Source organism: Ailuropoda melanoleuca, chromosome 9 (assembly GCF_002007445.2).
Source record: "Ailuropoda melanoleuca isolate Jingjing chromosome 9, ASM200744v2, whole genome shotgun sequence".
In the NCBI taxonomy this organism is placed as follows: domain Eukaryota; kingdom Metazoa; phylum Chordata; class Mammalia; order Carnivora; family Ursidae; genus Ailuropoda; species Ailuropoda melanoleuca.
The window spans coordinates 31,163,282-31,175,954 of NC_048226.1; the positions used below are offsets into that span (position 1 = coordinate 31,163,282).

General features: G+C 39.2%; 1 protein-coding gene across 2 annotated transcripts in view; it reads left to right on the forward strand.

Annotated features, from left to right (window-relative positions):
* Nucleotides 1-12,673, forward strand: part of LYN (LYN proto-oncogene, Src family tyrosine kinase) — an 86,808-nt gene that overhangs the window by 37,205 nt on the left and 36,930 nt on the right. For both annotated transcript variants that reach the window (XM_002924109.4, XM_011230903.3), the window contains exons 9-10: nt 9,074-9,256; nt 11,716-11,792. In XM_002924109.4, the coding sequence (XP_002924155.1) occupies nt 9,074-9,256; nt 11,716-11,792 (260 nt within the window). The remainder of the gene's footprint in view (nt 1-9,073; nt 9,257-11,715; nt 11,793-12,673) is intronic.

Below are 12,673 nucleotides of genomic sequence, written 5' to 3' on the forward strand. Positions count from 1 at the left end.
GACCGTCCCCCAACGGCAGCTGCCATTCTGACTTCTGTGTAATTTCCTTTTCTTTACACTTTTGTTACCTTTGTATATGGGGGTGTGCATCCGCAAACAGTATAGTTTAGTTTTACCTGTTTTTAAACTTCATATAAATGCATCATACCGAATGTTCTCTTGTATTATGTCTCGCCTCTTTCTGTTCAGCATTATCGCTGTGAAATTCATCCATGTTTTGGGGGTGTAGGTACAGTTCATTTACCTTCATTGCTATGTAGTGTTTTGCTGTATTTTTACTCAAGTGATATGACGGCTTGTCCGTTGATTCCACTGTTTATTGATGGAACTGGACATGTTCCCAGTTTTAAGCCACTATGAACAATTCTGCCAGGAACACTTTGGTACTGGTGCAAGGATACGTGACTTTCTCTAGGGCGAACCAGGAGTCTGTTTGCTGGATCACAGGAGTATGAATCTTCAGCTCTCCTAAATACTGCCAACTCTGTTTCCAAAGTGCTTGTCCCAGCAAAATGTACAAGAGTTCTCAGTGTGCCATTTCCTGGTCAGCAGAATTGTATCTAGAAGGAGGTGGGCCGCAGGTCAACACAGCCCTTGTGTGTGTGTGTGTGTGTGTGTGTGTGTGTGTGTGTGTGTGTGTGGTCACTCAAGGTAATTGCACTTGAAAGAAGGCTGCTCTGTCAACATCTGTCATGGGCCCTGGGAATGTTGGTAAAGATAGAAGCTTCCCAGCTGAATTTCACTGATGCTCAAAAGAAAGCCCCAAAGGAGGTGGCCTTGGGGAGCTGCCCCAGTTTCCCCACTAGGGTCGTGTGCTCACCAGCACTCACACTGTCAGGCTTTGTCATTTTTGCTGAGCTAGGTGGTGGCGTCTTCCTATGGCTTTATTTGCATTTCTCTGATTACTAATAAGATTGAGTTCTTTTTACTGTTACTTAGCAATTTGGACTTTTTAAAATTTAAATTCAATTAATTAACATATAATGTATTATCAGTTTCAGAGGTAGAGGTGAGTGATTCATCAATCTCATATAGTACCCAGTGCTCATTACTTCACATGCCCTACTGAAGGTCCATCACCCAATGGACTTCTTTTTCAACTGCCCATGCAAGCCTTTGTCTATTTTTCTATTTTTCTTATTGATTTATAGGAATTCTTTATATATTCTGGGCACTAGTCCTTTGTCAGTTACATGCGTCAAAGAAAGTGTATTTCTTGCTGTTTTGCCACTGATACAACCATGTAACTAAGGATCTACGTATAAACCTTCTTTTTTTGCATTTTATATAATTTATTTTTTGTATTTATTATTGGAGGGTAGTTGGCACACAATGTTATATTACTTTCAGATGCACAAAATAGTGATTTGGCAATTCTATACATTAGTCTCTGCTGACCCCAGTAAGTTCAGTTACCATCTGCTGCTACGTAACGTAATTGCAATATTATTGACTATATTTCCTATGCTCTACTTTTCATCTCCATGACTTATTTATTTTATAACTGGACGTTTGTACCTCTTCATTCCCTATACCTATTTTGCCCTTCCCCACACCCCCTCCTCTCTGGCAACCACCAGTTTGTTCTCTATTGAGTTGTTTTGTTTGTTTGTTTGTTTTGTCTTTTTAGATCCCACATCTAGGTGAAATCATGTGGTATTTGTCTGTCTTTGTCTGACATATTTCACTTAGCATATTGCCCTCTAGGTCCATTCATGCTATCGTCAATGGCAAGATCTCATCTTTTTTATGGCCGAGTAAATTCCAGTGTGTGTGTGTGCGCGCATGCGTGCACGTGCATGTGTGTGTGTGTGCGTGTGTGTGTGTCTGTGTGTGTGTGTGTATACCACTTTCTTAACCATTCATCTACTGATGAACACTTAGGTTGCTTCCATATCTCGGCTATTGTAAATAATGCTGTAATAAACATAAGCATGCAAATATCTTTTAGAATTAGTGTTTTCATGTTCTCTGGATAAATACCCAAAAGTGGAATTGCTGGATCATATGGTATTTCTATTTTTAATTTTTTGAGGAGCCTCCATACTGTTTTCCACAGTGGCTGCACAAATTTACATCCCTACCAGCAGTGCACAAAGGTTCCTTTTTCTTCAGATCCTCACCAACACTTCTTATTTCTTGTCTTTTTGATTCTAGCCATTCTGACTAGTGTGAGGTGAGATCTCACTGTGGTTTTGATTTGCATTTCTCTGATAATTAGTGATGTTGAGCATCTTTTCATATGTCTGTTGGCCATCTCTAAGTCTTCTTTGGAAGTCTTCAGGTCCCCCTACCCATTTTTTTTTCTATTTTTTTTTAATTTTATTTTTTTTTAATTTTATTTTATTATATTGTGTTAATCACCATACAGTACATCCCCAGATTCCGATGTAAAGTTTGATGCTTCATTAGTTGCGTATAACACCCAGTGCACCATGCAATACGTGCCCTCCTTACTACCCATCACCAGTCTATCCCATTCCCCCACCCCCTCCCCTCTGAAGTCTTCAGTTTGTTTCTCATAGTCCATAGTCTCTCATGTTTCATTCCCCCTTCTGATTACCCCCCTTTTCTTTATCCCTTTCTTCCCCTACCGATCCTCCTAGTTCTTATGTTCCATAGATGAGAGAAATCATATGATAATTGTCTTTCTCTGCTTGACTTATTTCACTTAGCATTATCTCCTCCAGTGCCGTCCATGTTGCAGCAAATGTTGAGAATTCGTTCTTTCTGATAGCTGAGTAATATTCCATTGTATATATGGACCACAGCTTCTTAATCCAGTCATCTGTTGAAGGGCATCTCGGCTCCTTCCATGATTTGGCTATTGTGGACAATGCAGCTATGAACATTGGGGTGCATATGGCCCTTCTCTTTACTACGTCTGTATCTTTGGGGTAAACACCCAGTAGTGCAATGGCTGGGTCATAGGGTAGTTCAATTTTTAACTTTTTAAGGGACCTCCACACTGTTTTCCAGAGTGGCTGTACCAACTTGCATTCCCACCAACAATGTAGGAGGGATCCCCTTTCTCCACATCCTCTCCAACAATTGTTGTTTCTTGCCTTGTCTATCTTTGCCATTCTAACTGGCGTAAGGTGGTATCTCAGTGTGGTTTTGATTTGAATTTCCCTGATGGCTAATGATTTTGAACATTTTTTCATGTGTCTGTTAGCCATTTGTATGTCTTCATTGGAAAAGTGTCTGTTCATATCTTCTGCCCATTTTATGATTTGTTTATTTGTTTCTCGTGTATTGAGTTTGAGAAGTTCTTTGTAGATCTTGGATACCAGTCCTTTATCTGTGGTGTCCTTTGCAAATATATTCTCCCATTCCGTGGGCTGTCTCTTAGTTTTTTTGACTGTTTCCTTGGCTGTGCAGAAGCTCTTTATCCTGATAAAGTCCCATAAGTTCATTTTATCTTTTATTTCTCTTGCCTTTGGCGATGTGTCGTGAAAAAGGTTGCTCTGGCCGATGTCATAGAAGTTGTTGCCTATGTTCTCCTCTAGAATTTTGATGGATTCCTGTCTCACATTGAGGTCTTTCATCCATTTGGAGTTTATTTTTGTGTATGGTGTGAGAGAGTGGTCAAGTTTCATTCTTTTGCATGTAGCTGTCCAATTTTCCCAGCACCATTTATTGAAGAGACTGTCTTTTTTCCACCGGATGTTTTTTCCTGCTTTATCAAAGATTAGTTGCCCAAAGAGCCGAGGGTCCATTTCTGGGTTCTCTATTCTGTTCCATTGGTCGATGTGTCTGTTTTTGTGCCAGTACCATGCTGTCTTTGTGATCACAGCTTTGTAGTACAGCTCGAAATCCGGCATTGTGATGCCCCCAGCTTTGTTTTTCCTTTTCAACAGTTCCTTGGAGATTCTGGGCCTTTTCTGTTTCCATACAAATTTAAGGACTATTTGTTCCAGTTCTTTGAAAAATGTCCTCGGTATTTTGATCGGGATAGCATTGAAAGTGTAGATTGCTCTGGGTAGTATGGACATTTTAACTATGTTAATTCTTCCAATCCATGAGCATGGAATATTTTTCCATCTTTTTATGTCTTCCTCAATATCTTTCAAAAGTGATCTATAGTTTCTAGGATATAGGTCCTTTACGTCTCTGGTTAAGTTAATTCCAAGGTAACGTATGGTTTTTGGTGTTATTGTAAATGGGATGGATTCCCTAATTTCTCTTTCTTCAGTCTCGTTATTCGTGTATAGAAATGCAACTGATTTCTGGGCATTGATTTTGTATCCTGCCACCTTACTGAATTGTTCTATAACTTCTAATAGTTTGGGAGTGGATTCCTTTGGGTTTTCCATATAGAGTATCATGTCATCTGCAAAGAGAGACAGTTTGACTTCTTCTTTGCCGATTTGGATACCTTTGATCCCTTTTTGTCTTCTGATTGCTGTTGCAAGGACTTCTAGTACTATGTTGAATAATAGTGGCGAGAGTGGGCATCCTTGTCGTGTTCCTGATCTTAAGGGAAAGGCTTCCAGCTTTTCCCCATTGAGAATAATGCTTGCAGTAGGCTTTTCATAGATGGCTTTTATGAGATTGAGAAATGTACCCTCTATTCCTACACTCTGAAGGGTTTTAATCAGGAAAGGATGCTGTATTTTGTCAAATGCTTTTTCTGCATCAATTGAGAGGATCATATGGTTCTTGAGTCTTTTCTTGTTGATATGATGTATCACATTGATTGATTTGCGAGTGTTGAACCATGCTTGCATCCCAGGTATGAATCCCACTTGGTCATGATGGATAATCCTTTTAATGTACTGTTGGATTCTATTAGCAAGGATCTTGTTGAGGATTTTGGCATCCATATTCATTAGAGAAATCGGTCTGTAATTCTCCTTTTTGAGGGGGTCTTTGCCTGGTTTGGGGATCAAGGTAATATTAGCCTCATAGAATGAGTTTGGTAGCTTTCCTTCTGTTTCTATTTTTTGAAATAGCTTTAGGAGAATAGGTATTATTTCTTCTTTGAATGTTTGGTAGAATTCCCCAGGAAAACCGTCTGGGCCTGGAGTTTTATTATTTGGAAGGTTGTTTATCACTGACTCAATTTCTTCATAGTTAATTGGCCTATTTAAGAAATCTATTTCTTCCTGTTTCAGTCTTGGTAGTTTATAGGTTTCCAGGAAGGCCTCCATCTCTTCCAGATTGTTTAGTTTTTTGGCATATAGCTGTTGATAAAAGTTTCTAATAATCCTTGCAATTTCAATGGTGCTGGTCGTGACCTCTCCGTTTTCAGTTATAATTTTAATAATCTTAGTCCTTTCTCTTTGTTTTTGGACAAGCTTTGCCAGTGGTCTGTCAATTTTATGGATTCTCTCAAAGAACCAGCTTCTAGTCCTATTGATCTGCTCCACTGTGCTCCTGGTCTCTACTTCATTTATTTCTGCTCTAATCTTGGTCAACTCCTTCCTTGTCAGTGGGTTAGGCCTGTCCCTCTGTTGCTGTTCCCCCCTACCCATTTTTAATCAGATTTTTTTTTTTCTGGTGTTGAGTTATAGAAGTTCCTTATGTATTTGGATATTAACCCCTTATTGGATGTATAACATTTCTAATATCTTCTCCCACACAGTAGGTTGTCTTTTCATTTTGTTGATGGTTTCTTTTGCTCTGCAAAAGCTGTTTATTTTGGCGTAGTCCCAGTAGATTAGTTTTGCTTTTGTTTTCCTTGCCTGAGGAAACATATTTATAAATATGTTGCAAAGGCTGATGTCCCAGTGTTACTGCCTATGTTTTCTTTTAATTTTGTAGCTTCAGGTCTCATATTTAGGTCTTTAATCCATCTTGAGTTTATTTCTTTGTATGGTGTAAGAAAGTGGTCCAGTTTCATTGTTTTGCATGTAGCTGTCCAATTTTCTTAACACCATTTATTGTAAAAAACTATCTTTTCCCCATTGTATATTCTTGCCTTCTTTCTCAAAGATTAATTGACCATACAAGTATGAGTTTATTTCTGGGCTCTCTATTCTGTTCTGTTGATGTATGTGTCTATTTTTGTGCCAGTACCATACTGCTTTGATTACTATAACTTTGTACTATAACCTGGGATTGTGATTCCTCCAGCCATGTTCTTCTTTCTCAAGATTGCTTTGGCTACTCAGGGACTTCTGTGGTTCCATACGAATTCTCATATTATTTGTTCTGGTTCTGTAAAAAATGAATTGGCGTTTTGATTAAGATTACATTGAATCTGTAGGTTGCTTTGCACAGTAAGGTCATTTTAACAATATTAATTCTTCTAATCCAGGCATGGTATATCTCTCTGTTGGTTTATGGCATCTTTAATTTCTTTCATCAGTGTTTTGTAGTTTTCAGAGTACAGGTCTTTACCTCCTTGGTTAAATTTATTCCTAAGTACTTTATTCTTTTTGGTACAATTATAAGTGGGATTGTTTTCTAAATTACTCTTTCTGCTACTTCATTATTAGTATATAGAGATACAACAGATTTCTGTTTATTAACTTTGTATCCTGTGACTTTACTAAATTCATTTATCAGATTTATTCCTATAACTGAATACTTATGTGTAAACCTTTAAACAGATTTATAATGAATCTTTTTTATTTTAATTTTTTTAATTTTTAATTTTGTGTGTGATGAGTGTACTCTTAATCCCTACCACCTATTTCACCCATCCCACCATCTCCCTTCCCTTTGGTGACCAATAATTTGTTCTCTACAGTTAAGAGTCTGTTTCTTGGTTTGTCTCTCTCTCTCTTTTTTCTTTGCTTGTTTGCTTTGTTTCTTGAATTCCACATATGAGTGAAATAATATGCTATTTGTCTTTCTCTGACTTATTTCAGTTTTCATTATACTCTCTAGCTCCATCCATGTTGTTGCAAATGTCAAGATTTCATTCTTTTTTATGACTGAATAGTATTCCATTCCATTGCATGCATAAACACACACACACACACACACACACACATATATATATATATATATATATATATATTATATATATATATATATATATATAAAACCACATCTCCTTGGGCTGCTTCCATAGTTTGGCTATTATAAATAATGCTGCTATAAACATAGTGTTTTTGTATTTTGGGGGTAAATGCCCAGTAGTGTGATTCCTGGATCATGGGGTAGTTTTATTTTTAATTTTTCTGAGGAACCCCCGTACCATTTTTCACAGTGGTTGCACTAGTTTGCATTCCCACCAACAGTGCAGTGGGATTCCTTTATCTCCACATCTTCGCCAACACTTGATGTTTTTTGTCTTTTTCATTTTAGCCATTCTGACAGGTGTGAAGTGATATCTTACTGTAGTTTTGAGGTAATGAATCTTCTTCGTTCAAATGCAATGTTGAAGGACTTTTGTTGGTGGAATTTACTTTAAATTTACTCTTAAAGGCTGTAAGAAAGATCATATTGTGTGTAACTATGCATTTAAATGGAAAATCAATTTACTAGATTTATGATACCATTATTTTTTGCAGGTTGTGGCTTTTGAAAATAACCTAATACAGTATTTTGTCAGCTTTCTATTACTGGCTTAGCCATACATTCTAATACTTATTTTACTTTGTATATTGCATTTTTCACTTCTCTGTATCACACTGCAAGCTACTATTAAGTACAAATCAAAGTGAAATATAAAAGGAAAGGTTTTAACAGAGTAATAAGTGTTAATGATCAGGAGAAAAGTTAGTAAGTATGGTTGACTGTTAACTAATACTTTTTCTGGCCCATTTGGAAGTGTGGAAATAGAGATGTAATTTCCTTTAAAGAAATAATTCCCTTTGTAAAGAAAGATACATATTCATTCACAAAATGAATCAAAATGGAAAAGAACAAAAGAAAGGTCCAAATTCTACCCCCCAGAGATCATCATTGTTGATGTTTTATTGAGCATGTTTCCAGTCATCTCTACATTCTGTCCAGACACAGATAATTATGTGATCTAACAAAGAGACCAGACACTAGACATCACCATTTTGTAGGACAGGTAAAAGAAAAATAAAAGGCTGTAATACACCAGGTAGAGCAACCTGCCGGGAACCTGCTCCCACTCCTTCCTCACTTTTTTCTTGCACTTCCAAGAGAAGTACAGAGAGGAAGGGAAAGGGGAACGTGATTATCTCTATTTCTGCTTTGTCAAACCACTGAGAAGAGGCGGCCCCAGGAGAAAACGAGGCTGAGAATTAAGCACGCCATTGGGGCAGGTTCCAGAAAAAGTGACCTTGGGGAAACTATATTAAGGAGTTAGTATTTCCCAAAGTGCATTTCACAGGGTGTGAAAAGGTACATGACAGAGTGTCCTGTGGTCAAGAAAGTGTGGGAAGCGCTGAGGTTAGCCAAGTCTGACAGGTTTCTTCGCTGTGGGACTCTCTGGTTCTGCTGCATCTCCTGAGTGGGGAGGGGGTGGGAGGCGGTGGTTCCCAGACATTTTGGTACAGAAGCCTTTGCTCATTGAGAGTCACCCAAGTCCAGTTCTCTTGGAGAAGTTGGGGAAATGCTTATTTGACTCTAGCTATATTATACTTCAAATGTAGTATATGTAAGTAATTTCTTAAAGTGCAAGCCTTTTTATCCTGATTACAAAAATAATATATGTTCATTGTAGAAAATTTAGTAGTTGAAGGTATCGTGAACACAGTTGAAATCAGTCTAATTGCACCATTGGAGATGGCCAGCATTTGGCATATTTTAGTGTGTTTTCTTCCAGACCTCTGCATATGTGTGTGTGTGTGTGGTGTATAAGAGTATACTGAGCCTTGCTATGCATTTTTTTTGTTCTTGGATAAAGAACATTTTATTCATTAGAGGAAAATCTTTGTCCCCATGATGGATTGCATATAGAGTTTTTTTTTTTTTTTTCAAAAATACTGCTTTATGATACCTTGTTGATTTTGGAATAATTTTAGATTTTTTTTGTAAAGATGGTACAGAGAATTCTCACACACCCTTGACTCAGCCTCCCCTAATGTTAACACTGTCTAGAGTTTTCTGTCAGTTTTTCTATCTATAAATTTTCTTCTAACTCTGCATGAGGCTTTTGGTTTTCAGTTGGATAAAACATGCCTCTCTTCCACTGTCTTTCTAGGTTACTATAACAATAGTACCAAAGTGGCTGTGAAAACCCTGAAACCAGGCACTATGTCTGTGCAAGCTTTCCTGGAGGAAGCCAACCTCATGAAGACCCTTCAGCATGACAAGCTGGTGAGGCTGTATGCCGTGGTCACCAGAGAGGAGCCTATCTACATCATCACCGAGTATATGGCCAAGGGTGAGCATGCCCCCCAAACCGAGGGCTTTTGAAAGGCTTCAAGCTCCAAAAGTAAAACGTTTATTTTTGGGGGCGCCTGGGTGGCACAGCGGTTAAGCATCTGCCTTCGGCTCAGGGCGTGATCCCGGCGTTATGGAATCGAGCCCCACATCAGGCTCCTCCGCTATGAGCCTGCTTCTTCCTCTCCCACTCCCCCTGCTTGTGTTCCCTCTCTTGCTGGCTGTCTCTATCTCTGTGGAATAAATAAATAAAATCTTTTTTTAAAAAAACGTTTATTTTTTAATTTTTTAAAAGATTTTTATTTATTACAGAGAGAGAGATCACGAACAGGGGGTAGGGGTAGAGGGAGAAGCAGACTCCCCGCTGAGCAGGGAGCTGGATGCAGGGCTCCGTCCCAGGACCCTGGGCTTATGACCTGAACCAAAGGCAGAGCCTTAACCTACTGAGCCACCCAGGTGCCCTGAAGTAAAACCTTTAAGTGTTCACAGAATGTTCCAATAATTTTAATTCCAAAACAGCATACTCACTACTAAGAAGTGAGAACACATGGGGAAACAAAGCATTTTCATAAACCACTTCACCAAAAATATTATATGTATTATCTGTATTATAGAAATAATATATAATCTTTCTATTTTCTCTGCATTTGTCTTCATATTCATATTAGTCATAAGAATCACATGCAAGACATAGAAGCCCGTTCATAAATATTTGTCCAAAAAAGACATATTTCAAATAAGAGTATTTGTTATACCTTTAAAATGGGAGTTCTCAAAATCCTAAAACATGTTCATTTTCCTCTCTAGCATTATTAAGTGTTCAGGGTGTGACTTCAAAATGTGAATATTTTTAAAACTCTTAGAGGTTACATTCCTCTGAAATCAGAATCACTGAAGAAGAGGTGTCCTGCAACCATGTTTTCTCCGACCGGTATTACCTTCGGATAATAGGGCTTGAATTACTCCCCTTCTTCCTCCATATCAGTTAGAGATACTAACAAACTGCCAAATGGTTCTTTAAAAATCTTTAGAAGGGGGGCGCCTGGGTGGCTCAGTCGTTAAGCGTCTGCCTTCGGCTCAGGGGGTGATCCCGGCGTTCTGGGATCGAGCCCACATCAGGCTCTTCTGCTGGGAGCTTGCTTCTTCCTCTGCCACTCCCCCTGCTTGTGTTCCTTCTCTCGCTGGCTGCCTCTCTCTGTGTCAAATAAATAAATAAAATCTTTTAAAAAAAAAATCTTTAGAAGGAATGAAGGAAGAAAAGAAAGAAACATAAGCAATAATAGCAAATTAACAATCATCTCATGCATCATGGAGATCATAGCATGATGTCTCAGCTGAGTAGATTAGAAAGATGAATATTACATTTTCTTATTTAATATATATAAATATTTCAGAATATCAGTCACTCAGAGTCCTTCCAAAAAAGGACGTTGTTTAAAAACAAAAACAAAAACAAACCCACAAAAACAACAACAACAAAACAAACAAAAAAACCAGCCCCTGTGGCTTAGTTTCTGGTTTAACCCAGAAACCAGGCTCAGGATAAGACACTTTGTCGTTCAGTCAATACTTGTCGAATTTAGCAGCTAGTCATATTTGAATCATAAAAGAAAATACCTCATCACGATACTTAGCCTTTATTGAGTACTTACTGTATACCAGAGTGTTCTTGATGCTTTCCTTGGGTGATCTCCCTTAATCTTCTTAGCAATCTGAAGGCAAGTACCATTGTTCTGTGTTGAGGATGAAGCAGCAGAACGTTTATTGAGCGCTTACCACCTGCCAAGCACCGTGGCACGTGCTTTAAATCTGTCCTCACAAGGCCTCTGGTGAGAGCTAGTAGGACATTCCCTCTTTCCAGGGACTAAGACATTACAGGTAACCACCTTGCCTAAGGTTGACCCTTTAAATTCTAAGAGAAAAAGCAGGTCTTGTTTTAGAGATGAAGCCTTAAGAAGTAGGAGGGTTTATCGACACACTTTCTTTTAGGGACACAGCACAGTACGTTCATCCGATACTCATTGAACATTTACAGCACGCGCTGACTTCTGTGCTTTTGCTGGACACAGAGAGGAGCGAGCCTAGCGCAGTGCCTGCTGCAGGCAAGCCCTCTATGAGGACCTGCTGGTTTCTGTCTCTGAGCAGCTCTGAAGATCAGGCTGGATCAAGTGGATTGTGGTGGCAGGTGCAAAGTGCTCTGAAACGCATAGCTAGAAAAACAGTGTCCACCGTCACCTTTTCTTACCTGGCCCACACACCACATTTCACATCAGGTCAAAGGTGACAGGTTAGAGGGGACTGCGTTTGACCAACTTCAGGAAAAGGCACCATGGCCATACAGAATCACGAAGGCTATCATTCTGTGGGTTCCCTCTCTAATACTAATGATCGTTTGACTTTTGTTTGGATTTTGGTCTTACGTGTTTGAACTACACTCACTGGTTCCTCTTCTGTCAACAGGCAGTTTGCTGGATTTCCTGAAGAGCGATGAAGGGGGCAAAGTGCTGCTTCCAAAGCTAATTGACTTTTCTGCCCAGGTGAAGTATTAAAAATCCAGGGTGCACGTAAGTTCGCGAAGACCTCCCTGCTTCAGTGCCATGATGTTCCAGGGAAAAGGCATTTGTGTTGGGTGTTTCCCAGGAGTGGTTCTGAGAAAAAGGCCTTCTGAGGTGCACGTCCTTGGAGACAGTGATGGGTGTTTCACACTGAAGGCATGTGTGTGCCTGTGTCTGGCTCTGACTTGGATGTCACCTTCCCTAAAACAAGGCAGCTTCTTAGACTTACGCTCATGCCTGCCCCAGCTAGAGAAGCACTGCGGCGGGAGGGGTCACTCGGCGCTCTGTTTTGGAGACACAATCCCAAGTGGTCTGAGCACAGCGCGTAATAAACGATTCATATGTAGTAATAAGTTACTCATCTAAGGTACAGGTGCTTTTAAGTCCTTAGTATTCCTGAAAACAGAGGAACTATATTCTTTTCCTTATCTACCCCCTTCCAGTCCTTCTCATTGGATACATCTTTAGGGTTCTAAGAAATATTCATTTATAATATTTCTAGTGCTAGTCTAGAAGTTGCAAGTTTGTTTAGTTTGGAATCACATGTTTCCTGAAACGTGTTTAAGGGCAGAGGGAAGTTACCCAGAAACCCAGCAATGTACCTGGTGTGTCAAGGAAATGTGGGTTTGAATGATGCCAGCTACTGACTATTAATAGTCTAATTGTGTCTATTAGTCATTTTCAGTAATTTGCTTGTTTTGTTTCTCAATACTGGCCGTGGGTAGTTCATGTTGGGAAGGTCATGTGCCATAAAGCCATGTAGCACAAGGGATTTCCAGAAGTTCTGGAAAAGGGTCCCCTTTATGATCTTCATTTCTTATTCCCATTTCTTCCTTCAGACCCTCTTCAAGTTGGGAAATTGA